This window comes from Macaca nemestrina, chromosome 6 (genome assembly GCF_043159975.1).
Source record: "Macaca nemestrina isolate mMacNem1 chromosome 6, mMacNem.hap1, whole genome shotgun sequence".
Lineage (NCBI taxonomy): Eukaryota > Metazoa > Chordata > Mammalia > Primates > Cercopithecidae > Macaca > Macaca nemestrina.
In genome coordinates, this window is record NC_092130.1 from 3,198,689 (window position 1) to 3,226,292 (window position 27,604).

The following is a 27,604-nucleotide window of genomic DNA, read 5'->3' on the forward strand; positions in this document are numbered from 1 at the left end:
TACATAGTCAACCAGGATACTTTTATAATCAGGTTTAAATGCTGGGGGAAAATCACTACATAGATTCATTAGAGAAAACACATCTTGGAAATTTTTTTAAATGTGATTTGAATCAGATCAGTGTTGGGGTACAATGGCCTATAGGGTAATGAGTGATAGACATTAGGAAATCAATAAGACATTGTAGGGACTGCTCTGAAACCCAGGGACTCCCTATCAAGCCAATAATTGAAATTGACCAAAAAAAAAAATCTCAGTTCAATTCCTGATTTTCTGTATCAATGGAGAGGGATGACATGGCTAATCCACTGCAGGTAAGAATCCATTACTGAGTCTGCTTAAATTATTACTTCCTCTTTCGAGGGCGTTTGGACATGAAATGGCAGGACATATGGTAAATTGTTGATATGCTACAGTTTCCAGAACCAATAGCATGAGAAGTCCTGAAGGTTACTGCAGTCCATATGGCAGGTATATCCAAAGGCACATTCAGCTGTGACTCAGCTCTGAAACCCCTTCATTGGTGGTAGCAGAAACTGACAAGGAGGCTGGAAAGTCCAGCCTATCATATTCCCCTACAGAACCTCTGAGCTAAATCCCTCCCTGGACCCTTCCACTGCCCACCTCACATGTACACTGCAAAGTGTGTTGTGAACCAACGAATGCTTCTAGCACCGCTTGTTGCCACTGAATCTTGCTTTATAGTATCAGGAAACACTGGAGACACCTGGGATGTTACTCATTTGGGACAGTGTGGGATGCCTGGGAGACCCTTTGTGACTCAGTGTTAAATAGCAAATAAGGCACTGAGACCTTTAGTGACCTTGATGTGCTGGAGATAAACTGACCCATTGTGTCATCGTGAAAAGCCTTCGATGATATATTACCTTGGAAAGTGGTTTTTTAAGACAAACCTTTGATCTTGCTGAAAGATGGACTCAGATGTTTGCTCTAATGACTAAGTGAAGTAAGTTGCTATGTACTTTGCTGTGTAAGTTGAAGCAGTCAGTAGAACGGATTAAACACAAGAGCTTTGGAGCAAGCAAGGTCTGGGTTTGAATCCTGATTCTGGGACTTGATAACTGATCTAGGGCAAATAGCCAATGATCACTTTATAGGATTCAGATGATTAAATGAGATCATGTATATAAAGTGGTTAGCACAGAATGAGTATTTGATAGCTAAAAGCAAGTCTAATTAGTAAATATCAATAATGAGCAGCTAATAACAGAGGTTATAATGGCAAAGGTTTATACCTTTGTAAAGGTTACTCTATAAGATAATAAGCTTTTAATTTACACAATAATTTAGATTTTTACTCTAGAACTTGGCTTTCATATATGAGTGTTTTCTGAAGGTAAGTATGTAGTATACATATCCTGGAATGTGTGATGAGAATATTCCTCTGGTTGCTCTTTGAAGCTAAAAATTTCTTTTTTTTTTTTTTTTTGAGACGGAGTCTCGCTCTGTCATCCAGACTGGAGTGCAGTGGTGCTCTCTTGGCTCACTGCTGCCCCACCTCCTGGGTTCAAGTGATTCTTCTGCCTCAGCCTCCCGAGTAGCTGGGAGCACAGATGCTCACCACCACGCCCAGCTAATTTTTGTATTTTTAGTAGAGACGGGGTTTCACCATATTGGCCAGACTGGTCTTGAACTCCTGACCTCGTGATCCTCCCGCCTTGGCCTCCCGAAGTGTTGGGATTACAGGTGTGAGCCACAGCGCCTGGCCACAAAATGTCTTAAACTAGTTGTTTTTGTTTTTGCTTTTGAGACAGGGTCTGGCTCTGTCACCCAGGCTGGAGTGCAGTTGCACAATCTTGGGTCACTGCAACCTCTGCCTCCTGGGCTCAAACCATCCTCCCACCTCAGCCTCCCAAGTAGCTGGGACTACACACATGCACCACCATGTCCAGCCAATTTTTTTTCTGTATTTTTTGTAGAGATGGGGTTTCACCATGTTGGCCAGGCTAGTCTTAAACTCCTGGGCTCAAGTGATCCACCCACCTCTGCCTCCAAGCTGAGATTACAGGCGTGAGCCACCATGCCCAGCCTTTGACTAGTTGCTTTTGACACGAGTTAACCTAAGGTTTTTTTGGACATACTTGTTCTTGTGTAGAGATGAAACCACCAGATTAGGCAGTGTTTCTGGTATTGGTAGTAGATTCTCAGAAATTTAGATAAATCTTTTCATTAAGTCTTGCAGGTAACTGACTTAATAGGAAGGGTTGAGGCTGCCATGTAAGGGTGGTAAGCTAACTGGTGCAGTGATCCTGGGATGAAATCTCTACCTTTAACTTACTCACTTTGACCTTAAACCAACTGAGCAAAATAGCCCAAAGCAGCTTATGTAAATGACCTGGAAAGATTTACTGGGTTCTAGGTCTGAGATGCCAAAGACAATATAAATCAGGTCCTTGTCTCCAAACTAAGCACAAAGCCACAGAGAGTGACTAGGGGCACCATAGTGCTGCATCACACAGCATTAGAAGCGCTAGTCATTCTCAGCTTCCTTCTGATCACTACACACTTTTAAACACTAGACCTTCTGGTGGCATACAAATTAAAACACTAAAGCGAGATAAATGTAATTACAAAGCAGACTCTACTATTGTGTAACAGTGTGTGTGACATCTATATGATAAAGGCCTCTGTAGGTGGCATTTCAAGGTGGCTGCTTTTTAACATAGTGTTGCTTTTTTGAGCAGAATTGTGGGCTGTCCTGACCACACAGTCTTATAACCTCATGAGGCAGGATCTCTCATACTCCATGAAACAGGAGAACATTCTTTAGTGCCAGCTTGAATTTACATTCCCATATGCTGCAATTTGAGCCCCACTCTACCTTGTACTATCGCCCAGACCGGTCGGCTCAACATTCTAATAGATTCCCTGGAGATAGGATGTGTAATCAATTGTAGAACCAATACATTTCACTCTTTGGGCAAAATCTGTCAGCATACCAGGTGGCTCCAGATCCTCCACTATTTGAGGACTTCACATCTCACTGGAGTAGTCAGGGGCAGGGAAATGGGTGGGAACTGATGTCAAAGACAGCACCTTAAAGAAATGGCCCTTCAAGGATGAGTAAGATTTAAATTTGCAGATGCAAAAATGGTGGCTATTCTAGACGAAAATAATATTTGTTTCATTCTGTAGCACAGTTTACCCTTCCAATTTTTCAAGTTTCTTTTTCAACTTCACTTCTTGGAGTGCAATCTCCATGAAAATTCAACTCGTCATGTCAACTTACTTTCTGAAATGCTGTACAATCTCCGAGATTTATCTAAATTTACCCTACTTACCCAAACCAGATGGCATAAGTTTCTATAATGTTAGATCACTAAAGGCATTTCTGTTCCCTCCTTTTACCTAACAGGATAACACGTCTCCCACATGCTATTGGGCTAATACCCACAAGAGTTCAACCCTACCCTCCGAATTTTGATTTCTGACTTTCCCTTTTATCCAGCGAATCCCTGTCAGAATACAGAACCACCGCCCCACCCCCCCACCCTGCCCGCCGTCCCCTCGAAGATCTGCAGTCTAACCTTACCTAGACTCTTTCCCTCACTTAAGCCCTCCCTTGCTTTGACACCCTATTCTTGGTTCTCTTCCTCTCCTGCTCATTCCTTCTCAGGCCCCTTTTCCTCTGGCCATTAAGTGTTTCCCATAGGGCTCCGACTTTGACCCTAAGATTTCTCATGCTCCATACTTACACGGGGGAACTGCCTGGGGGCTCTCAGAACTGCAGAATACCTTATTTGAGGTAAGCAAGCCCCCTTAACGGACCCTCACTAGCTCAGAGACATTTTTCTGCCTTGGTTGAATAAAATCAGCCCGCAGGGACAAAAACTAATAAAGGGGAAAACTTCGTTAGGGAAACTTCCAGCTCCCTGCTCTGCTCAGGAGGTAGGGATCCTGACAGGAAAACCTTGTCAGGAGTCTCCATTGAAACCTCCTGGGTTTTGTTTTGTTCTGAATAGGAGCACGTGCCTTGAAAAGATAAGCACCCCGTGAGCTTGTTTTCTGGGACAGCCTCTTTATCCGAATCCACCTTAGACTGGAAGCGCCAAGTGCGCAGGACTACAAGCACCCAGTCCATGGAACAGCCCAGGCACCAGCCAGGCCCAGCCTTGGGCGGTTTGGGGGCCGTGGTCGCGTGCGGGGGACTTCCGGAGTCCAGGTCCCGGGGGAGGGGCAGGCAAAGCGCGATGGCGCGGCCCCCTCGGCTGGGAGAGCAGGAAACCGGGCACCAGCCGGCTCTGCGGAGAGGTGCCGCACTCAGCATAACTCCACCTCAAAGGGCAGACACGCGTTACACACTTAGGGCGGGACACGGGCGTTCCTTCCCGGTTCCACCCAAGCCCGTCGAGACCTTAAACACCTTCTCCGCCCAGAGGCCTCGGGACTGAGTCGGGGCGGGGTCGGCAGGGAGTCGGGGCGGGGTGGGCAGGGAGTCGGGGCGGGGTCGGGACGGAGTCGGGGCGGGGGCGGGGGAAGAAATGCTTGGGCCGCGCAGCCGCAGTGCAGAGGCTCGGGTCCTGCTCTTACGTCACGTGGAGCCCCGCCCTTACGTGGAGCGGCGGGAGCGCGCAAGGCTGTGTCACGCAGGCGCGTTCGCGCGGCGTAGGTGGCGCTAGAGGCGACCCGGGGGATTGTAGGGCGACGGCGCTGCCGCCATTTTGTGGGGTGTTTGTCGCAGCGGCCGAGGAAGGAAGACGGCAGTTTGGCGACATTTCTCGCCCGAAGGGCCATTTGCTTTTGCGGAGGTAGGGTTGCCGGTGGTGTGTGCGGGGCCAGGCGGCTGTCGGTCTTTAGGTCCCCGAGCTAGGTGTCGGAGAAACGACCGCGTTAGGGGCCTGGGCTTGTGGAGCTGAGGAGTTCTGCGGGGCACTGCTCGGCTGGTGCGCGCCGGAAGCACCGAAAGTTGCCTGGGCGTCGCGGTTCTGCCGCTGACCCTTCTCTGAGGGCCCTGGCCGCTCGCGTCGCGGCTCCGGAGGCCCTGGGCTGGCCGTGCCCTGCTGGCTGGCGAGCGCGGCTTGTGGTTAAGCCTGTCGGGACCTCTTCCAGCCGGCGGGCACGAGGACCTGTCGGGAGACTTTTCGAGAGCCGTCTCCGGCGTTCGTGTTGTCGGAGATCAGGTCTTTCCCTGGATTCCTGGCCTGGGCCGTTTGTAGCGTTTGGGGGGTTTTCCCGAGTCAAGCACTTGCCCCTGTGTTGAGTGCGCCAGAGGCACTGGCCGGGTTCCCGGGGGCCGGGAGGTGGGTACCGGGCGTCCGCGCAAATCCAGGTGGTTGAGGGCAGTAGGTGCTTGTGAGAGGTGGAAATTTGCGGAGGCTACTCCTCTGTGCTGTACTGAACACAGCATTGTTGCAGCGAACCTGCATTTCTGGTAGTTTTGCATTTTATTATCCCTGGTTGCCTAAATAGCCCAGATGTGCTTATACGAGCCTTAGGAAACTGCCCCGCAAACTGAGCTTGCCAGCCACTTTGTCTTGCTTCATAGCTGTCCTGTGCGATTGTGCTTTTTACACACCCCTACTGGCTTGTAACCCATTAAATGCAGTCCTCTTGGAGCCCTCCAATCCTAAACTTATAACCTATTTCGATGTTTTTAAGCCATGTACATAGCGTTAAGTTGTCAAGAACTACAGGATCTTAAGGGCGGTGGCGCTGGATCTACATATGAGATGCATTGTGTCATTAGTTTTTGAAAGATACCTGGTTATTCTAGCACGCAGGGTCCTTTATTAATTAGAGGCAGTGTCATGATTCTAGATAACTTCTTTTTTGTGTATGCGAAGGAACCTTACCACATAGAACCTGGGTGGGGTGATCTTTATGCCTCCAGATAAAATATTTTTGAACATTGCAGGGTGAGTGGGGGAGGTCAGAGGCTGGGACTAACAGCTGAATTAAATTTGAAGTAGCGAACTTGAGAAAAATGTTGTACTCTCACAAGGGAGCTCGTTCTTATTTTAATGTTTGCATATTAACTCATAATTTGAGAATTCTGTTTTGCTGGAGGTTAGCTGGTTGTGGCAGACTTACAGTAGAAGAAGAAAAAACAAAACTGAGGTAGACACAGAAGTCTTGAAAAAACTTCATAATAATGGAGGTTGATAATAATAACCCTCGGTCATCAGATGTGATTTTGCTTGCTATGATTTAAAAATATTTAACCAAGCTGAGTTCCTGATGTGGTTAAAATACAACTTTGGTATTTGACGGAACGGTTCAGAAGAATTGCACTTGAAATTTATTTATTTATTAATTTTTTTTTTTTTTTTTTGAGACAGGGTCTCACTGTCGTCCATACTGGAATGCAATGGCGTGATCATGGCTCACTGAAGCCTTGACTTCCTTGGGCTTCAGTGATTCTCCTCAGTAGCTGGGACTACAGGCTCAAGTCACCATGTGCGATTCATTTTTTGTATTTTTTGTAAAGGCAGGCTTTCACCTTGTTGCCCAGGCTAGTCTCGAATTCCTGGGCTCAAGGGATGAGGCGCCACTGTGCCCAACCGTAAATTTTTCTTGATAGCTCTAATGAAGAAAGTTTGTGTTCTGGCCTTTTGCCTCAAGTAAATTTGTGCTGTTACTCACGTCACGTTCCAATATGGAAGTGACTCCATTTGTATCAAACCGGAATGCTCACTTCCATTGAGACGCTAACAAGAGTTTTAGAATTTCTGTTTGACCTGATCAGTGCCTTCTCTTCCTCTGTAAAGTAAGCTAAGAGCCACATTAGAAGGATGCCTGATGGGTATAGAATTAGAATCAGCAAGAGAATGAATGAAAATATCTGACTGACTGGTGGCAATCAGACTCTGATGGTGTGACACATACTTTCTTGTGGAATACCTCCCAGAAGAATTGAAGCTGCCTCATTTCAAAGCCTTTAATCCATTTAAAATCATTTAAATTTCTACTTGCATTTGTTTGCTTATTAGTCATTTGGGCAAGCTGAATGAGGTTAACTAAGTGGATTTTACTCCATTTTAGCTTTTTTCAGCTCCTTACTGAATTGTGAAATTCTTCTCTTTTTACCATTTAAACTACCCTGTTCAGCAGAGTTTGGACCTGATTGTGCTTTGGAAAATAATTAAGATGGGGAGAGACAGATAGGGGTTATATTGTTTGAGCACAGATGCTGAGCCTGGAAGGAACCAGGTTATGCATTGGAGTTTGTAAATAGAGTCAGATGTCACTGTTATCGTTTGATTTCACTGTGACCATGCTTCAGTGTGCATCCTTGGAGGCTGATTTCTTTTTCAGAGTTACTTCAGATTTACTACAAATAGATTTTAAGTTTAAGAATAACTGCTGGATAAGAAAATGAACTTGTTGGATAGAGAAAATGAGTTCATAAAATCACATAAACATTAAGAAAATTTTTTTTGTAGAGACGGGGTTTCATTATATGTAGCCCAGGCTGGTCTGAAACTCCTGGACTTGGCCTCCCAAAGTTCTGGGATTACAGGCATGAGCCACTGCACCCGGCCTAAAATCACCTTTTTATATGTCTTCAGTTTCTCTGTTGAATATTGTGTTCTATCCACACAGAACTAATATTCTCAAAGCTTAGAGTCATTCTGAGATTTAGAGAAAAGAACTATGGAGAATTTGAGAAAAAAAAGCTTCATCATTGAATAGCTCTTTACAGTTAAAACAAAGTCACCTCCCATATTTAGTATCCCTAAGTATTTTTCTCTCGCACTAAAGTTATTTGTATTAATTTGCCAAAGCTGCATGACACTGTGATATTATTTCTCCTTAAATCAGCTCACATTTTAATGTTAACATTTTTAAAAGAAAATATGTCAGTGACTTAATTGGAAAATCACTAATAAGTAGAAAGTAACAAAACAAGATAAATAAAACAAAAAAGTTATTAATTTTTAGCTAAATACTCTTGTCCGCTGGAAACGGTACCCCTGAACCTTTTCATTTGGCCCTTTTTTTTTTTTTTTAATTTTTAAAAAGTCAGTTTGCAAGTGTTAGTTGAAGACAAGCACCAAGCTGAGAATTTGTCCTGGATGTAATCAGAATTCAAAAAAAATGTCTTAAGGTATCAGTATTACCCACAGTTTAATACTAGATCTCTATGCTGCTTAGCAGTCATCTGACATACCAGTGCCTTGGGAAACATTACCACCTAAAAAGAATTTGGAGCCTCTAAGACCCTGTGTGTTGGGTTTTGATAAATAATAAATAATATTTTACCTATCACACATCTATAACCTCCGCAATTCCCTTTTCATTTCTATCAACAGATGCGGCATTCCAAACGAACTCACTGCCCTGATTGGGATAACAGAGAAAGCTGGGGACATGAAAGCTACCGTGGAAGTCACAAGCGGAAGAGGAGATCTCATAGTAGCACACAAGAGAACAGGCATTGTAAACCATGTCACCAGTTTAAAGAATCTGATTGGTAAATCAACTCTTGAACTAGTAGCATTGTAGCTCTAATAGTTTTAAATGATTTGTCATTTGCTTGTATAGCTTTCATCTGTCAAATTGTTTTAAATTCAGTCAACAAATACTCATTTAGAAAATATTTGAGTACTTATTTTAGACTAGACTATAGGTGCTGAAGCTGCAGCTGTGAATAAAACAAAGTTCTTATCCTTATGTATGTCTGTCTCCCTGGGAGTGGTAGGAGACAGTTGATCAGTAAGTGAATGTAAAATGTATTAAATAACATGGTGCGTCCCAGCTGCCAGTAACGTGACTAGGGAGATGACACACAAAAAGTTAAGTAATAGTGATCGAATGCCCAATGCGTACCTTTAATTTGTATAGAAGAGGGAGACGTGTATGTTGTAGCGCTCATTAAGTGTTTCAGAAATCAGATAGGGTTTTATAGGGGAGGAGTTACTCCAACAGAGAAAAGCAACATGTATTATTAGTCACTTAAACACTGTATTGTATTTGTAGATGAGGCCAAGGGATATGTTTGTTTGGGATTTTTAGAAGCTGGCTTTATTTAAGAACTGTTGTTTTCATAGGTCGTAGCTAGTAATTTTGGGAAATGGCCTCAATAAAAAACTTGCAACAGCGTGTGTCCTGTTGTATTGTATTCTTACCAGTGTAAAATTTGGAGGTGATACATTTATATAGAATTAAAGGAATCTTAAAGTTCTAAATGATTAAAGAAAGGCTAGGTAGGTTTCTTTCACTGTTTCATTAATTTCCCTTTTTCGTTTGTTTTGTTGGTTCTGTTTTCTTCTTGTTTTGTGCAGATGTTCCATTGGGACTGTTTACCAGATTGCTTTCTAAATTAGCCAGCTGGGGTTACTTTAAAAAACAGTATGTAATTTCTTTCCTTCTCCACGTTAACAGACTTGTTCTGCCAAACTGAGCTTATTTGTAGTCAGTGCAGACAAATCATGCTTCATACACATTGTTATATAAGGGGAAGTGGGAAGGTTTATGGCAGGATTTCAAAGACCAGAAATAATTAATAATTAATGTACAGTATACTAAAGAAAACTATCTGTACCCCACTATTAATAAATACAAAAAACCCTAAGGCTTAACGTCATAGTACTAGTTACTCATTGGATAATAGGATAATTATACGTTATATATGTAGAAAGGAAGTGATACGAGTGATGAACAATTCATTCATGCTCATAGTTAATTACATAAACATGATACTGAGTCCAGTTAACCACCAGGCCAATACCTTCTTTGACATTGGTACCAGATGTGTTTGGTGGTCAACATTCACCATAATCCAGAATGTTCTAATTTTGAAGATCAAAAACTTTGAGTGTTTTTATAAAATAACAAAAAACTGAAAAATGCAGAAAAGTATAAAAATGGTAATCTCTATAGGATATTAGTCCCAATTATTTAGCTGTAAAATTATAATTAAAAAAAAATCTTTGTTTCTAAATCTTTGCTGCTGATTATTTCCTGAAAATACACTCCAAGAAGAAGCATTTTTAAGGTAAAGGATATGAACTCTTAAAAGTTTCTTGCTATAGGTTCATATTTCTTTTTCTAGAAAGTTTGCCAAATTATACAATGTGCCCCTTCATGCTCTCACCAATCTTGGCTGTTTTGAAAGGCCAAGAATAATGTTTTGATTAAACTGAATTTTTAAATTTCTAACAAATTTGTCCACTGTCACATAAGTATTGATCATTTGAACATCTTTTTATTCTTAGCCTGTTTATTAAAGTATATTTTATTGATTTAGAAGAGCTTTTTATGACATATTATTTTAACCGTTTGTCATATATATGTTGCATAGTGTCTTTTCTTTATGATTTGTCTTTTGGAGGTAGCCTGTGAATTGGTCTCCCTTTCTACAGGCTTAGTTAATCCATTCTGCATTAGAAAGACTGATGTGGCTGTAAACCCTATCTTTATATTGTGCGTAGAAGCCTGTAACATAAAGTATCAAGTCTTAAAGCAGTGATTCTCCAACTTTAGTGTGAATAAGAATCACCTTGGAGGTATGTTGACCAGATTTAGAGTCAGTGAGTATGACTTGAGGCCCAGGGTTACCATTTTTAATAAGAACTCCATATTTGATATTGCTGATAAATAGACCGTCTTTTGAGAAATACTCTTTAGCCTAGCATGCAGGGCTTTTAATGATGCTATTCTCAGCTTACTTATTTGTCTACATTCCCCTGTGTGAAAATTGCTCTTGCCGGGATTGCCTTTTTCCTGAGTAATGCATAGACAAATCCATCTCTAAGCCATTGTGGCTAAAAGTGCCATATGAATTTAAGATGGTAACATGCCATTCTTCTCCACCAGAATTTCTTCTGTATTCTATTTTGTCCAAATCCTGGCTTCCCTTTAAGATGCAACTCTATTTCCATCTTTTTTGTAATTATTCTCTGACCATTTTAAACAGATTTTTTCCCCCATCTCTGACTCTAAGCACTCATGTGTTGTAACTTTTTAGAATTTCCTACATTGTTGGATTTTGTTTCATTTTTATGTGAGTAATCTCAAGTTGTTCATTATTTGTTGGCAGGGACTTTGCCTTATATAATTTTTTTTTTTATCTCCCACAGGACCTGTGGATATATAAAAACGAATGCCCTTACCCTCATCCGTCTTGGCTATTTTAAAGGCTATAGTGAAATATTCACTGGGCATTCAGTGGATATTTTAAAAAATTAAATCAGTCTGTTCATCCTGTCTACCCTTTCCATAGCCTGTGTAATTCTGTAGACTTTGTTTATATAATCTCTCAGCCTTGGTCATTGGCCATTGTCTGTTGAAGAGACTCTCATCCTTTTAGTTTGTCCTCATGGTGTTCACTCCATGTTTTGTTACTCTATATTATTGTTTATGGCTTAGCAGCTCTAACTTCATGCAGTATTCCAGCTAAAGATTGTTACTGTTAGTTTTTTCTAGTAGAAGGATTTTGGACTTTTATGGGAAGGATGCCCTTAAGAGTATGGTCACTTCTAGCTTACTGTGTTGGTGGTCTCCCTGACAGTTCCAAGCCAACTGATCAGATCTCTAACCTAGACTGCCCACAGTCTTACCCAAATATCCGGAGTTGTTTCTCCAATAAATACCACTTAAAGCTGACGCTAGGGAGAGAGAACCAGGTTTCTGTATCTCCCCAGCCTGGATTTGATACTAGCCCTATTGGGTAGTAGTTGTAAAGATGCTTCTATTTCTGCCAAAACGAGCCCCCTGGGAAAAAGAATGACATCGTACTCTGGGGAAAGGAAAGGGGTTGGTGAGGGCAATCTAGTCAACATCCGTCACTCCATTGCTTGTTAGGATTATTTTAGCCGATTTGTCTGACTGGGCAGGTGTCCCCTCTCTCCCTCAGTGCTCCATGTGCATCCCTCTTGAAGCTTCGCACTCTGTTGAAGAGGACACTCATCCCAGGTAGAGAGGGGGACGGGAAACTGGGCCAAATGAATCTATGTCCTTTTCTTTCCATCAGATCAAGGCTACTTAACTGGGATCCATTGACATCCTGAGGTCCATGACCTATGAAAATCCTTGCCAAGTTTTGTTTATGTGTTTCTTGGGGAAGAGAGTCCATGGCTTCCAGCAGATTTTCAAAGGGATCTGTAGATTAAAGCACTATGGCACTAGAGGATGGTGGCTTCTGTTGTTTCTTACATACTTCTCAAACAGGAATGACAGGAAATTAGAAATGCAAAGGGAAGTACGGTGGTAGAACTACTGTAATTCTAAACTGCAGGATCCCTTTCGTTCTTTAGGGGGATATATTTTAGATGCCTTTGGCACATGAGGCAGTCCTCAAAAGCTACGTTGTCTATATCTCAAACAGGAATAACAAGGCTAGAAATGCAAAGAGTAGAGGAGACATGATAGATGATGTGTGTAATAAAATTGGCTTGTATAATAGCGGTTAGAAAATATTTTAGTTTTTGTCACTAATGTGCTATACAACCTTGGCAAATCATTTTTCTTCTAGGGTTCCTAATTTAGTCGTCGGTAAAATGAAAGGGCTGGAATACATTTAAGGCTCCTTATAGCTCTAATGTACCTTTCATGAAAGAATTCTCTGTGTGCCAGGGATATCTAAAATGCTCTTACATTAAAAGACAAAGGAATCCTTTTTGCCTGCCTCTGATTGTACCTCTGTGAGAGATTAAGACAGCTTAGATACAGGTGCAGAAGGTAAAGGAACACTTAAGTAAACACTGGACCTAAATTAATGATGTGACTCAAGCTTTATTCCTCGATGTGAAATGCTTGTCAGCAATCTCTATAATGGGCCCATTTGCTTGTTTGTTGAAGTAAAATTACTTCTTAAGCTTTGTGAGATAAATATAAATGCTAATTCATCTGTTTGAATTTTTTTCTTATATTGAGTTAGCTGTTTAAACCAAGAATTTTTGAGAAAAATGTTTTGTTTGAACCACATTATCGCAGAATGAAGAGAATAATTTGAAATCTTTTAATGTGTTTGCAGTCATTATTTAGAAGCAAGGTCCTTGAATGAGCGAGATTATCGGGACCGGAGATACGTTGACGAATACAGGAATGACTACTGTGAAGGATATGTTCCTAGACATTATCACAGAGACATTGAAAGCGGTTATCGAATCCACTGCAGTAAATCTTCAGTCCGCAGCAGGAGAAGCAGTCCTAAAAGGAAGCGCAATAGACACTGTTCAAGTCATCAGTCACGTTCGGTATGATTGATTTTGTTTTTATTTTGAGTGGAGTTTTATTTGTGTGTACTCTTAATGAGCTGATAAGTTTCTAATTGTTTATATATATATAAAATACTATTTGGATATATTATAATTGTATTTATGTTACTCAAATCCTTAAAGGAAACCTCCAGATTCTTGTAGCTGATCTATATATTTATTAGCCCTCATTTGCCCACATTTCCTCATATTCTGCAGACCAGATCATGAGTTTATTGATTTTAATAATAAAAATATTTTTGTATTTGTAACATATTCTTACAAAAAAATCATGCACCCATCTTTCATCTTAAGCATTTTTTTTCCCCTTAGAAACCCTTTATCTGGTACTTGAAAACAAATGTGAAACATTGCACTGGTGGATACCTAAATGTTACTAACCTACATAGAGCATAGTTCCATAGCACAGTGCGTCATTGTCTGCAGTGAATTCTTTTGAAGTTGTGAAAATGGGTGCTGAATGGGAAACATCCAAATAGTCTGCCCACCCCTTTTTTTTTGTACTCAGACATCTTCACCTGCTTGAACAGTGAACTTTGAATTAGCTTCTCCCCAAGTTTTCTTCAGTAAAACTAGTTTTTATTAGATTGAACATTGAAATTAACTAGCCTTTATTTCCCCTTTTATTTTAATCATGTATATTTTAAAATATTGCTAAATTAGAATAATTTCAAATAGTCTTGACATTTTAAAACATTTTTCTGACAAACTAGACATCTCAATTCACAGCATATGCTATTTATAGCAAGAGATAAGTAAATCATGACATTGCATTCTTTAAATTTCAGACTTCAATTAAATCAGTATTTTAAAGAGACAATTGTGTTGTTTTTTTCTATTGCCACTTTAAGTATCTTATCTGAAAATCTGTTCCTTGCCATGTTTTTCTTCTGTAACATAAACTGTGCCCTGTGAATTTCTGGGGACTGAATTTGAAATTGCTCCTGCCAACTGTTCGTGGCCTGGTGCTTATCTGAATGCCTGAATATCTCCCCGCTGAATGAATTGCGTATTCTGCCCTGAATTCACTCTGATATATTGATTGGCTGGACGATCTTGGTGCTGCCCACTTGCCGTTCCAGAAGAGCCACCGAAGGAAAAGATCCAGGAGTATAGAGGATGATGAGGAGGGTCACCTGATCTGTCAAAGTGGAGACGTTCTAAGAGCAAGATGTATAGAATATTTTTCAACACTTTTTAAACTTTGCAGAAAGAATAATCTTTTTAAGAATAGTTTGTCAGCGGGGGGCTAAAGAACTCTTCATTGCTTTTTTATTTTGTTTTTTGTGGGTTTGTTTGTTCTTTTGTATTTCTTCTTTTCTGTAGAATTTAAATATTTCTATTCTAAAGTTCCAAAATAATCAGTGGAATTTGAGATTAGAGCAAGAAAGATAGCTCTATCTAATTGTTTTTGTAGCAGCTGAAACTAAAATAATTTGAGTGCTGAAACCTTAGTTATGCTTTGATAGAGATCATTTGAAAATATTCCACACTTAAGCATTCATTGTTTGAATAACTAGACAATTTGTACTCAGGTACTTACACCTCTTTTTCCCTCCTCACTTTAGATGAAATCGTGGACACTTTGGGTGAAGGAGCCTTTGGCAAAGTTGTAGAGTGCATTGATCATGGCATGTAAGTTTGTTTTTTCCTTTTTGAACATTCTGATATTTTTGGTGGGGAAAGATTCATAATTTAGATGAAATTTTATTTAATTAATTAATTTATTTATTTATTTGAGATAGGGCCTTTGTTGCCCAGGCTTGGGTTCAGTGGCGCCATCTTGGCTCACTGCAACTTCTGTCTCCTGGCTTCAAGTGATTCTCCTGCTTCAGCCTCTGGAGCAGCTGGGATTACAGGAGTCTGCCACCACACCTAGCTAGTTTTTGTATTTTCAGTAAAGATGGGGTTTCACCATGTTGGCCTGGCTGGTCTCAAACTCCTGACCTCAAGTGATCCACCCGCCTCAGTTTCCCAAAACGTTGGGATTATAAGCCTGAGCCACTGTATCCAGCCAAGATGGAATATATTTTAAATGGTAGCCACGTGTTTTAGGGGTAAATTACTTACCAAAATTTCTTGAACTGAGTATGATTAATTTACCATGAATGTGGATCTTAAGAATGCTGACTGCCAGACACAGTGGCTCACGCCTGTAATCCCAGCACTTCGGGAGGCCAAGGCAGGAAGAGCACCTGAGGTTGGGAGTTCGAGACTAGCCCGACCAACATGGAGAAACTTTGTCTCTACTAAAAATACAGAATTATCCAGGTGTGGTGGCGCGTGCCTGTAATCCCAGCTACTTGGGAGACTGAGGCAAGAGAATCACTTGAACCCGGGAGGGGAGGGAGGCGGAGGTTTGCCATTGCACTCCAGCCTGGACGACAAGAGTGAAAATCCGTCTCAAAAAAAAAAATGACCAATTTCAGCGGGGAAATCATTGAAATTAAAGTGGATGTTCAAGTGAAGGAATTTCCCAGAACTCTAGAACTGAGGGCCTTGACCCTGTATACAAGATTTGGCAATTTCAGATTACAGAGGCAATAAAGCATGTCTAATCTTAAATGTTAAGAGTTAGCTTCCTAAACTATAAAGAAATTTTATCATCTAGAGCCTAGAGAATAAAGTTTGTGATTTGACCCTTTCTGCCTCATTTTACTGTTTTCCTCTAGGACCTCTATTTTGTGGCTTGCAAACTTGTTTGTAAGTGAAGCTCTTAGAACTTTAGTGAAACTACACATTTCTAAAATGACTTAAAATTTTTTATCATAAATTATTTGGGAAGGATGTAATTTCCAACTGGATGTAAATATTAATATTAAGAAATAAAGCTTACCTCTCTTTAAATGCATTTGAGGGAATCTAAATACCATAGCAGCGTGGCACCTACCATCATCCATAAACTCTTCTTGAATACTTAGAAATGTTTTATTATTGAATTTATTTTCATTTCACTTTCCATAAATATTTTCCTAAATTATCCCCACATTTTGCTTTTCTGTAACAAATATGTGAAGGTAAATTGAACTTTAAAGTATTTTGAAATATTTTCAGACTTACAGAAAAGTTAATAAAATAGTTCAAAGAATTCCCATGTATTCTTCACCCAGATTTTCCAAATGTTAACATTTTATAAGATTTACTTTATCATTATACATATATATGTTTTCAAATTTCGCCAGCTAATCTGCAGACTATATTCAGATTTCACTAGTCATCCCATTAATGTCCTTTTAGAATTTCTTGAAAGTCTAAGTCTTGGTGTATTTAATGAAATGTATCTTTAAAAAAATTTTTTTTTAATGCGATGGGGTCTCACTATGTTGCTCAGGCTGGTGTGGAACCCCTGGCCTCAAGTGATCCTCCTGCCTCAGCCTCCCATAGTGCTGGGATTACAGGTGTGAGCCTGTAGTCACGTGTGGCACACCCCTGCACCATATCTGGCCTGGAATGTTTCCTTTCTTGGGGTGGTTGAGGCCTCTAAAAAAATGAGGACATGTAGCCATAGATAAATATCTGACTGTTTAGCATTGTTTGTTTTCTTTTTTCGTTTTTATGGATACAAGCACTGAGAAAACTTTTTGGTCATATAATTAAATAGATAGGAGTAGAAGCTTTGTCACAGTAATCTTACTAGAGTTCTTTTAAGTCTTGAGGTGTATGCCAAACATCAAAAAATTTGTTTAGTGACTTATCAGTTCACATTCATTGGGGCCTTGTTGAAAGCAATGAATAGGAAACCACTGGATGTGGAAAAAGGTTTCCTATCCAGCCATTAGAATACGTGTGTGTTTGCCCCAAATGTTTTTTATAGCCTAGGGCATACATCTTGTTATACTAGTAAGAGATGGGTATGGTTTTGTAAAGTGGAAGGGCCATAGTGAAAAAGAAGGCTTGAATGCTGGCTCATCTGTAGGTAGATTAGGTTTAAAAAGGAAGACAAAGAGAAGTAGAAGATTTGAAACATTCATGGCTCTATGCTTTTTAGGAAGCATTCTTACAGATGCCCCAGTCTTAAAGCCCAGTGCCCTCCCCTGCAGCTGTTTCTGTATACTTGCATCAGTGCATCTGCTAAGGTTTTTCTGGGCTTCATTACTTAGAGTTGGTGTCTCTTTTACCTGGATGTTTCCCTCCCAGTCTGACAAACTCCCAGCTATCTTTCAGGACTCAGTTCTGTGCTGCCTCTTCTGTGAAGAAGTCTAAGTTGTTTATGTGTCTGTCTTTTCCATTAGACTTCAAAGTACGTAGGGACACACCATGTCTTTTAATCACTAATACCTATGCATTGCCTGGCACAGAGTAGGCCTAGCCTGGTAAATGAATGAATACTTTCAACAGTAGCATATTCTATTTTTGGCTTACAATTGTATATATATTTTAAAACTGTTGTTGTATAAAATGTAATTAAATTTAAAATTCTGGGAGCAAATGTTAAAACTCATAAGTATTAAGGGAATTATCACTTCATGTATTTTATCAAAATGTTTTGAGAAGATGTTATATGGAATCTGCTATAATGTGTTCTGAAAGATTATTTTAAAAGGCATAGAGGAACTGGTAATTAAGATTATGCTTTAGAGCATAACATGGCTTCAGCTCACTCCTGTACATTTATCATTTTTATCTTAATTTTATTTTTAAGGGATGGCATGCATGTAGCAGTGAAAATCGTAAAAAACGTAGGCCGTTACCGTGAAGCAGCTCGTTCAGAAATCCAAGTATTAGAGCACTTAAATAGTACTGATCCCAATAGTGTCTTGTAAGTATAAATTTAACCTAGGAGCCATCTTATTACATGAAATATTCAGATTTGCGTAAACTGAATTATTATTTTGCTCTCTTTTAGCCGATGTGTCCAGATGCTGGAATGGTTTGATCATCATGGTCATGTTTGTATTGTGTTTGAACTGCTGGGGCTTAGTACTTACGATTTCATTAAAGAAAACAGCTTTCTGCCATTTCAAATTGACCACATCAGGCAGATGGCATATCAGATCTGCCAGTCAATAAATTGTAAGTACACTTCATAAATCTTTATTTGTATGTATGTATGTATGTATGTATGTATGTATGTATGTATTTATTTTGAGATGGAGTCTTGCTCTGTCGCCCAGGCTGGAGTGCAGTGGCACTATCTTGGCTCACTGCAAGCTCCACCTCCTGGGTTCACGCCATTCTCCTGCCTCAGCCTCCTGAGTAGCTAGGACTACAGGCGACCGCCACCATGCCCGGCTAATTTTTTGTATTTTTAGTAGAGTCACGATTTCACAGTGTTAGGCAGGATGGTCTAGGTCTCCTGACCTGGTGATCTGCTCCCCTCGGCCTCCTAAAGTGCTGGGATTACAGGCATGAGCCACCATGGCCGGTGATAAATCTCTATTTTTAAATATTTTTTGTATTTTTACCTCCTTAACAATTAAGATAAATCTTTAAGCACCAGGAAACTTGTTTTTATTATAAAAGCTATATATCCAAATGTCACTAAAAAAATAGACATTTTACAAGTAAAGGTGAAACGTCTCTTAACCACTGTATCCTTTGCCAGTCCTCCTTTCCTGGTAGTACAAATTAAGTTTGTAAGTGAAACTAATAATGTGTTTTTGTTCTCTTGTAGTTTTACATCATAATAAATTAACCCATACAGATCTGAAGCCTGAAAATATTTTATTTGTGAAGTCTGACTATGTAGTCAAATATAATTCTAAAATGGTAAGTTAAAGACTTGTTTTACTTTTGGTGGTTGTCTTTAAAATTAATTTAACTTGATGATCTTTGGATGAGGAATTTCACTCCTGAGCTTCATTATATCCTGATGTTTAACTGAAAAGAAGTAATCCTTCTTTGCCTTTCTCATGAGCTTATTTTGACAATCAAGAAGATAATTCATGTGCTGGCCTTTTGAGTAGTGCTATAAAATATTTCATATCTGTTGAATTTCATATTTACTCAACTGTATCTCTCTAGAAACGTGATGAACGCACACTGAAAAACACAGATATCAAAGTTGTTGACTTTGGAAGTGCAACGTATGATGATGAACATCACAGTACTTTGGTGTCTACCCGGCACTACAGAGCTCCCGAGGTCATTTTGGGTCAGTAGACAAGACACCAGTCTTTCTGATATTATAATTGAATAAGAGATTTTTGTTCTTTACAGCTTTACTGGTGGTGTGGGGAAGTATGATCTTAGCAGGATTCAGAAAACGTTTTCTGTTTTCATAAAAAATGTGTGGACATTGCTATACTTTTCCTGAGTGGTAAACATGTGATACTGCCTGTGAGAGATATTTCAGGTGGTTATTTTTGAACAAGTAAATCTTAAATGATCATAAGAAAACAGGCTCTGTTAGCTAAATGCATCAAAGAAATGTGATTTTGTGGTGCGATCTCGGCTCACTGCAACTTCTGCCTTCTGGGTTCAGGTGATTCTCCTGCCTCAGCCTTCCAAGTTGCTGGGCTTATAGGCCCCCTTCACCACGCCCAGCTAATTTTTTGTATTTTTAGTAGAGATGGGGTTTCACCGTGTTGGCCAGGTTGGTCTCCAACTCCTGACCTCGTGATTTGCCTGCTTTGGCCTCCCAAAATGCTGGGATTACAGGTGTGAGCCACGGTGCCTGATCTAAAAAGAAAACTTTTATGAGGTCCAAGCTCTATCATTTACAGACTTTATATGTGTTAATAGGTAGAAACTATGCTCCATTATTTTTTTGAGACAGAGTCTCACTCTGTCACCTAGGCTGGAGTGCAGTAGTGCAGTCTCACCTCACTGCAACCTCCGTCCCCGGGTTCAAGCGATTCTCCTGCCTCGGCCTCCTGAGTAGCTGGGATTGTAGGTGCACACCACCACGCCCAGCTCATTTATATATTTTATTTATTTATTTTTTTGAGATGGAGTTTTGCTTTTATTGCCTAGGCTGGAGTGCAGTGGAGCAATCTCGGCTTACTGCAACCTCTGCCTTCCGGTTTCAAGCTATTCTCCTGCCTCAGCCTCCTAAGGCGCTGGGATTACAGGCACCTGCCACCATGCCCAGCTAATTTTTTTGTATTTATAGTAGAGATGGGGTTTCACCATGTTGGTCAGGCTGGTATCGAACTGCCGACCTCGTGATCCACCCTCCTTGGCCTCCCAAAGTGCTGGGATTATAGGCATGAGCCACCACACCTGGCCCATGCTCCATTATTATCCGTTTGTTCAAATGATAGACACTGGGGTGGGGGAGTTAACAAAAATGACTTAAGTCACAGTCAATATATATTGACTTGAATATATTTCTTCCTTTATCTTTAACCTCAGTGATACTGAAAGTAATTGAAATGTCTTTGAATGTAGGTTTTATTTGTACATTTTTTTTTTACTAAATATTTGATCTTTGAAAGATTAAAATATCAATGTGGTTGGTTCTTTCTCCTTCCCAGTTAAGTATAGATTTAAGGCGACTAGATGTTTTATTCTGATCTGAATAATACTGTCATTGAGAATTCTGAAGGAGAAAGTATATAAAATCATGTATAGACAGCCCTGATGTTTATATATAGATCCCTCTCTGAGCTCCAGTGGGTCTGTAATTTCTGCTTATAGGTGACACTGCTTATAATTCCCATTACATTTTTTATATAATTTGTGCAAAACAGTAGTATTTCTCTTAATGGAAGAAGTAACTCATGCATCAAGCTAATAATTGATAAGGGATTAGTAATTTCATTCTGAGGATAATTATAAACCTACATTTGTGCTAATAAAACATAAAAATTCTTGGACTAACCATGAACTGAGCATAATAATGGTTTCAACAGCAATGCACTCCCATCATATAAACAGTTCAGAGACTATGGAATATTTGCACAAATTGGTTGTATACTTGGAAAATGGTAGTCCCCCTTTTATTTTACATAACATGCACCCCTCCCTAGTTAGAATACTGTGTCTTGATGTGAGCATATGGACCATGAGAGTGTGTTGAATAGCATTTGCTGTAAAACTAAAAATATAAACCCTGAATTTGGTGTCATATTCTCCCAAATGGGTTCTGTAAAGGGAGTACCCATATAGGGAAGGATTTAATGTACTGTCAATTAAAAGTTGTTTCATAGTAAAATGTTTCTATTTGTTTTAAAATAGCTTTAGGTTGGTCTCAGCCTTGTGATGTTTGGAGCATAGGTTGCATTCTTATTGAATATTACCTTGGTTTCACAGTCTTTCAGGTACGTGGCTAGTAAATTCCATTTAATAATTCATAACAAATTGTAAATGTTAAAGGCATGCTAAAGTTTTGACTTACATATTGGAAAATTGCCATACATCATTATTCTTAAGACTAAAACTTACATTTGCAAAATGGTCATTCTTTAAAACCACAGTTGAATGAAATATTACTATGAGTGAGTGATCATGGTTAATTTTGCATGTGATTAGTGTTTGTAACACATGGTTCATGTATGGTTCATACTGTCTCCTTTTTTATGTTGTGGAGCTCCTTCATAAGTTTGCAGCAGTGTTAATGTGGTCAGTTTTCAGTTCTGGTTATGTTGACTGTCGATGGGCCATTACGGGTCACTTACTCCTTTTTATAAAAGAATTCAGGAACAACAAGGGATTGTATTTTACTCTAAAGTATTAAGCATCTATAATGTTCTAGGCATTTCTAAGTATAAGTACATAAGGGTGAAGAGACAACATCTTCCTCAAGTCATGCAAAAGACATTGGAAAACTACTGCAGTATAGTGTAGCATTTGCTGTGATGGAACAATGTAGAAAGTGTAGATAGGGAGGGCCGGGCATGGTGGCTCACGCCTGTAATCCCAGCACTTTGGGAGGCCGAGGCAGGTGGATCACGAGGTCAGGAGATCGAGACCATCCTGGGCAACATGGTGAAACCCCATCTCTACTAAAAATACAAAAAATTAGCCAGACGTCATGGCGGATGCCTGTAGTCCCAACTACTCGGGAGGCTGAGGCAGGAGAATGGCATGAACCCAGGAGGCGGAGCTTGCATGAGCGGAGATCGCGCCACTGCATTCCAGCCTGGGTGACAGGGTGAGACTCTGTCTCAAAAAAAATTAAAAAATAAAAAAAACAAAGTGTAGGTGGGGAGAACCCAGGAAAGGTTAATAATTACTTTCTTTAGAGAAGGCATCACTGAGAACATAGGAAGAAGAGGAGGAGTTGGAAAACTGGAGTGCAGTGGGCATATAAGGAAGAGGAAATAGTATCTGTAAATGCACAGAGGAGTGAATGAACATATTCTACTCGGGGTAGAATAGCGTTGTCAGTGTCCTGTATAAATGGGAAAATTAGAACAATAGGCAAGGATCAATTCATAAAGGACTTCAAAGACTTTGCAGGGTATTGGTTTGATCCTAGAAGTCAGTGGTTTCCAAAAGTAGACTGGTCCAAAATGAAAATGGTTGTCTAGGATTGCCATTCTGACCATTATTTAGAGATTAGATTATCCCTCCTGCTTTTTTTTTTTTTTTAATGTCTCTTTTATGTAATTCTAGTCATAGTTGTTGGTAGTTTGCTTTTAAAATAAAAAGTCCTCAATTGGTAAAACAAAAAGTAGGAAACTACTTTCTTTTCCATTCTGTCCTTAAGTTGTACCTACATCTGAAATCTAATTTTTTTTTTTCTCCCTGAGATAGAGTCTCACTCTGTCGCCCAGGCTGGAGTGCAGTGGCGCAACGTTGGCTCACTGCAACCTCTGCCTCCCAGGTTCAAGTGATTCTCATGTCTCAGCCTCCCAAATAACTGGGACTACAGGCACGAACCACCACACCACAATACTTTTTTGTATTTTTAGTAGAGACAGGGTTTTGTTGTGTTGACCAGGCTGGTCTTGAACTCCTGACCTCAAGTGATCTGCCCTCCTCGGCCTCCCAAGGTGCTGGGAATCACAGGTGTGAGCCCCCGCACCCAGCCTGAAATGTAAATTCTTGAAAGCTTTAGGTGATGCAACCATTGAAGAACTTTAAGTAGGGTTGTGGTATGATGAAGGTGTTGTGTTGTCTTGTTTGGGGAAGAGGGGCTGGAGGTCCCAGCTCAGCACTGTTGAGGCTGGTTTGAAGTTAGAGCGGGGCGGGGGTGTGCGGCTGTGATGAGCTGAGAGTCACTTGGCAGCAGTGCACAGTGATGGATTCACTGTGGGGCACCTCACCAGGTTTCTGTTTCTGTCTCATCCGTAGAGATCTTGTTGAACAGTGCTCCGAGTTTATAGATAAGTTTGATGTCTTAGAATCACGGTTATCAGTCAGTTCTGGGAGGTGTTGTCTGGTTTTGCAGTGGTGAGCTGTAGGGTCAAGAAAAAGTTAAGCAAAGTGAATGCTTCCATCTGACTTATATAAAATGGATGCTTCAGGTGATTTTGTGATTATAAATCACTTTGAGTTTTAAATGAAATACACATTATTGGAGAGGTGAGTTATATTTTAACTCCACCCTGCAAAATACTCTTAAACTAAGGAGTTTCTTTAAAATGTGAAGCTAGTATTATTTCTTCCTGTCATGTATCACGATTTGGAAGCAATATGCAAGGTGCACTAGTGGATAGACTCCTCCTAAAAGTATTGCATAAAGCCTCTGCTCTCCGGAACAAGGGTTAGCACACTTTGGCCCATGGTGAAATCCTGCCTGGTGCCTGTTCTCACAAAAAGAAGAAGAATGTGCAATAGGGACCATTCATGACCAGCCAAGCCTGAAATATTTACTGTCCGACCGTTTATAGAAGTTTGCCACCCTCTGCTCTAGAAGCACCATTCCAGCTGTAAGTCTTTGACAGTCTTCTGTATTACACTTTACCCAAGGCTCTGTTACTGTCTAATTTAAGGATATGTGCTTTGACATGGGTTGATAGCTTAACTTTCCTCATATATGAGCTATATGACTTTGAGGTAGTATCTTAACATCTTTGAAATTCATGTTCCCACATACGTCACTCAGAATTGTTTAGAGAATTATTGGGACTGTGTGTCTGTTGCTTGGGAGTAGTAAGTGTTAACAAGTGAACTATTCATTGAGTACTGGTTGTTAATTTTCATTAAGCAGCTGATTAAATGAGGAGACAGTTTTTCTGGTAATCTTGCCCAGTTATTCTTTAAACAGTATAAGAAATACAAATAAAGAAGGAAACTGAAATTTTAGATTGAACAAGTTAATGTGTTGTAGGGAAATGCAGAGTGCTAAATTTCTTTTTCTTGTATTTTTTAGACTCATGATAGTAAAGAGCACCTGGCAATGATGGAACGAATATTAGGACCCATACCACAACACATGATTCAGAAAACAAGGTATGTTTTTAAGATTAAAGCCTTTTGTTGGATACGTGCAGTAGCATATATTCAGACTACAGAAAACCCAACGTTGTTGTAATGCTCATTCCAAGGACTATAGATTTTGACTTTTTTTTTTTTCCCCCCTGTACTGGAGGTAAATTGTAACTGCATCTTACCCCTTTTTTTTTTTTTTTGGAGACAGAGTCTCACTGTTTCACCCAGGCTGGAGTACAGTGGTGCAATCTCAGCTCACTGCAACCTCCGCCTCCTGTGTTCAAGTGATTCTCCTGCCTCAGCCTCCCGAGTCGCTGGGATTACAGGCACCCACCACTATGCCTGGCTAATTTTTGTATTTTTAGTAGAGATGGGGTTTCACCACGTTAGTCATGCTGGTCTTGAACTCCTGACCTCAGGTGATCCGCCTGCGTCGGCCTCCCGGAGTGCTGGAATTACAGGCGTGAGTCACCACACTCGGCCGTGTTTTTAAAACCTAATATAATAAAAAATATTTACCTTGTGATCTAGTGCAGGGGTCCCCAAACCCTAGGAACCAGGCTGTACAACAGGAGATGAGTGGCAGGTGAGTGAGCATTATTACTGCCTGAGCTGCACCTCCTGTCAGATCAGCAGTGGCATTAGATTCTCATAGGAATGTGAACCCTATTGTGAACTGTGCATCCAAGGGATCTAGGTTGCATGCAGGTCCCTTATGAGAATCTAATGCCTGATGATCTGAGGTGGAAGTTTCATCCCAAACCATCATCCCTCCTCCCCAGATCTGCTTCCATGAAACCGGTTCCTGGTTCCAAAAAGGTTGAGGACCACTGATCTAGTAAACAAAATGGCTTTTGGGGTAAACTCAAGTTTACGTTTGCATAAATGTTTTCTTAAGGTGATGTAAAAGTAATACATAGAATATGAAAAAGCTTGTGTTTTGGAATCATATCACTCTAAGTGTGAAATGTATTCTGTCCTTAACCAGCTGGATATTCGTAGACAAGGTGGTATTTCCAAACACAGCTTCACCACAGAAGCCACCTAGCGAGTTTAAAGATTTCTAGCCCCATTCTAGATCTAGTGAAAACAGAATTTACAGGACTGAATCCAGGGGGCCCCTAGTTTTAAGCTGACATTGTTCCATGTATGATAGTTAGGAACAACTTAGTTGAGACACTAAAACCTCACAGAGTGGGGGATATAAGGTATCTGATATATAATTGTTGCTGAGGTTTTTAAAAATTGTATGCATATATATAATATAAGTCTATACACCTAGAGAGAGCTGCTTACCATGTCTCCCCTCATGGGTGCAGAGTAAAGATGTGACTCTTGTTATTTTACTAATCCAGATTTTTTGTTTTCTGTAGAAAACGCAAGTATTTTCACCATAACCAGCTAGATTGGGATGAACACAGTTCTGCTGGTAGATATGTTAGGAGACGCTGCAGACCATTAAAGGTAAAAGAAAAAAGATTAAAGATTAAAAAAATAAACCACATGTTTGCACTATTACTAATTTTTTTTAAAACAAAAACATTTCTCCCCCAGGAATTTATGCTTTGTCATGATGAAGAACATGAGAAACTGTTTGACCTGGTTCGAAGAATGTTAGAATATGATCCAACTCAAAGAATTACCTTGGATGAAGCATTGCAGCATCCTTTCTTTGACTTATTAAAAAAGAAATGAAATGGGAATCAGTGGTCTTACTATGTACTTCTCTAGAAGAGATTACTTAAGACTGTGTCAGTCAACTAAACATTCTAATATTTTTGTAAACATTAAATTATTTTGTACAGTTGTGTAAATACTGTATGTTTTGTATCAATAGCATAATTAACTTGTTAAGCAACTGTGGTCTTGATAATGCAATAGAAAAATTAAAATTAATTTTTCTTTTTGAGATTACCATTTTTAAATACCTTCGAAATATCCTTTGTGTCCAGTGATAAATGTGATTGATCTTGCCTTTTGTACATGGAGGTCACCTCTGAAGTGATTTTTTTTGAGTAAAAGGAAATCTTGACTACCTTATATTCTTAAAGGAATATTCTTTATATACTTCAAATTTAGAACTTTAGTTTTTTTTCTGTAATTGTTGAACGGGTGATTATTATTAACTCTAGATAAGCAGGTACTAGAAACCAAAACTCAGAAAATGTTTACTGGTAGAATTCTATTAAAGTGTAAGTGTTGTATTCTTTTTCATTGGGTGATATTAGGGTGGTAAGTAGACATTCATGGAAAGGCATCCAGTTTGTCCATTGTGACAGTTTGTTTAAGAAAACCACATACACACTTTATTTAAGATTAAAATCTAACTGGAAAGTCAGCTTGGAAAATGGACATTTCCAAGTATGTTTGGTGAGTCACAGATATAAAAATAGAAATTCTGATGAGAGGTTTCAGTTTTTAATACCAAGTCCTTAGGAGTCTTAACATTGGCCAGCATCTGTTTATCAGATGACATAAATATGTAAACTTGTAAGAATTAAGGTTATTAATTAGGCAATTTATGTTTATGATAATTCTTACTGGAGAAGGAGGATTTGATTGGAAAGTATTTTGGGAAGAACGTGCTGCTGAAATTTCCAGAATTTAATTGATTGGTTAACATAAACTTTGTGACTTTAGGGTTTGTTGTTGTTCTTTTACTGTCCTTGTTTTCACATAAAAACTCTATGGAGCCGGGCGCGGTGGCTCACGCTGTAATCCCAGCACTTTGGGAGGCCGAGGCAGGCGGATCACCTGAGGCCAGGAGTTTGAGACCAGCCTGGCCAACATGGTGAAACCTTGTCTCTACTAAAGATACAAAGAATTTGCTGGGTGTGGTGGCACGCGCCTGTAATCCCAGCTACTCGGGAGGCTGAAGCATGAGAATTGCTTGAATCCAGGAAGCGGAGGTTGCAGTGAGCCGAGATTGTGCCACTGCACTCCAGCCTGGGCGACAGAGCCAGACTCCATCTCAAAAAAAGAAAAAACGAAACAAAAGAAAAACCCACTATGTGGTAAATGTTACTTAATTGGGTAAAAGAAGAAAAAGTCTGTTGCTATGGTTCAGTCAGCCAGGTAGGAATATTTTTTGTCGTAGAATTCCTAAGTGCTTATTTCCAGATATAGGTTATTTTTTGTTAAAAGTATCCCTGTTTCGTAAG

At 39.9% G+C, this 27,604-nt stretch overlaps 1 protein-coding gene across 11 annotated transcripts; it reads left to right on the top strand.

The window, feature by feature from the left end:
* The first annotated feature begins 839 nt into the window (after positions 1 to 839).
* On the top strand, positions 840 to 27,083 carry LOC105484023 (CDC like kinase 4). 11 transcript variants are annotated; one of them, XM_011745173.2, is made up of 14 exons: positions 840 to 967; positions 8,274 to 8,434; positions 9,246 to 9,312; positions 12,938 to 13,160; positions 14,264 to 14,354; positions 14,750 to 14,816; positions 17,824 to 17,940; positions 18,028 to 18,194; positions 18,796 to 18,890; positions 19,146 to 19,275; positions 21,303 to 21,385; positions 24,385 to 24,464; positions 25,817 to 25,907; positions 25,998 to 27,083. In XM_011745173.2, the coding sequence occupies exons 2-14, from the start codon at positions 8,332 to 8,334 to the stop codon at positions 26,136 to 26,138; spliced, it is 1,455 nt and encodes a 484-aa protein (XP_011743475.1). In that variant the 5' UTR covers positions 840 to 967; positions 8,274 to 8,331; the 3' UTR covers positions 26,139 to 27,083. The 11 variants fall into 11 exon arrangements, with proteins under 11 accessions (XP_011743475.1, XP_011743477.1, XP_070954142.1 ...); XM_011745171.3 differs by lacking the exon at positions 840 to 967 and adding an exon at positions 3,610 to 3,766; XM_011745172.3 differs by lacking the exon at positions 840 to 967 and adding an exon at positions 4,613 to 4,769.
* The last annotated feature ends 521 nt before the right edge of the window (positions 27,084 to 27,604 follow it).

Bases quoted from the DNA above. Each gene is read 5' to 3' on its own strand.
- LOC105484023 (XM_011745171.3), top strand. From the start codon at position 3,702: ATGCTCCATACTTACACGGGGGAACTGCCTGGGGGCTCTCAGAACTGC. The intron at 3,767-8,273 runs GTAAGCAAGCCC...TTCTATCAACAG, and splicing joins TGCAGAATACCTTATTTGAG to ATGCGGCATTCCAAACGAAC. The intron at 9,313-12,937 runs GTATGTAATTTC...ATGTGTTTGCAG, and splicing joins TGGGGTTACTTTAAAAAACA to TCATTATTTAGAAGCAAGGT.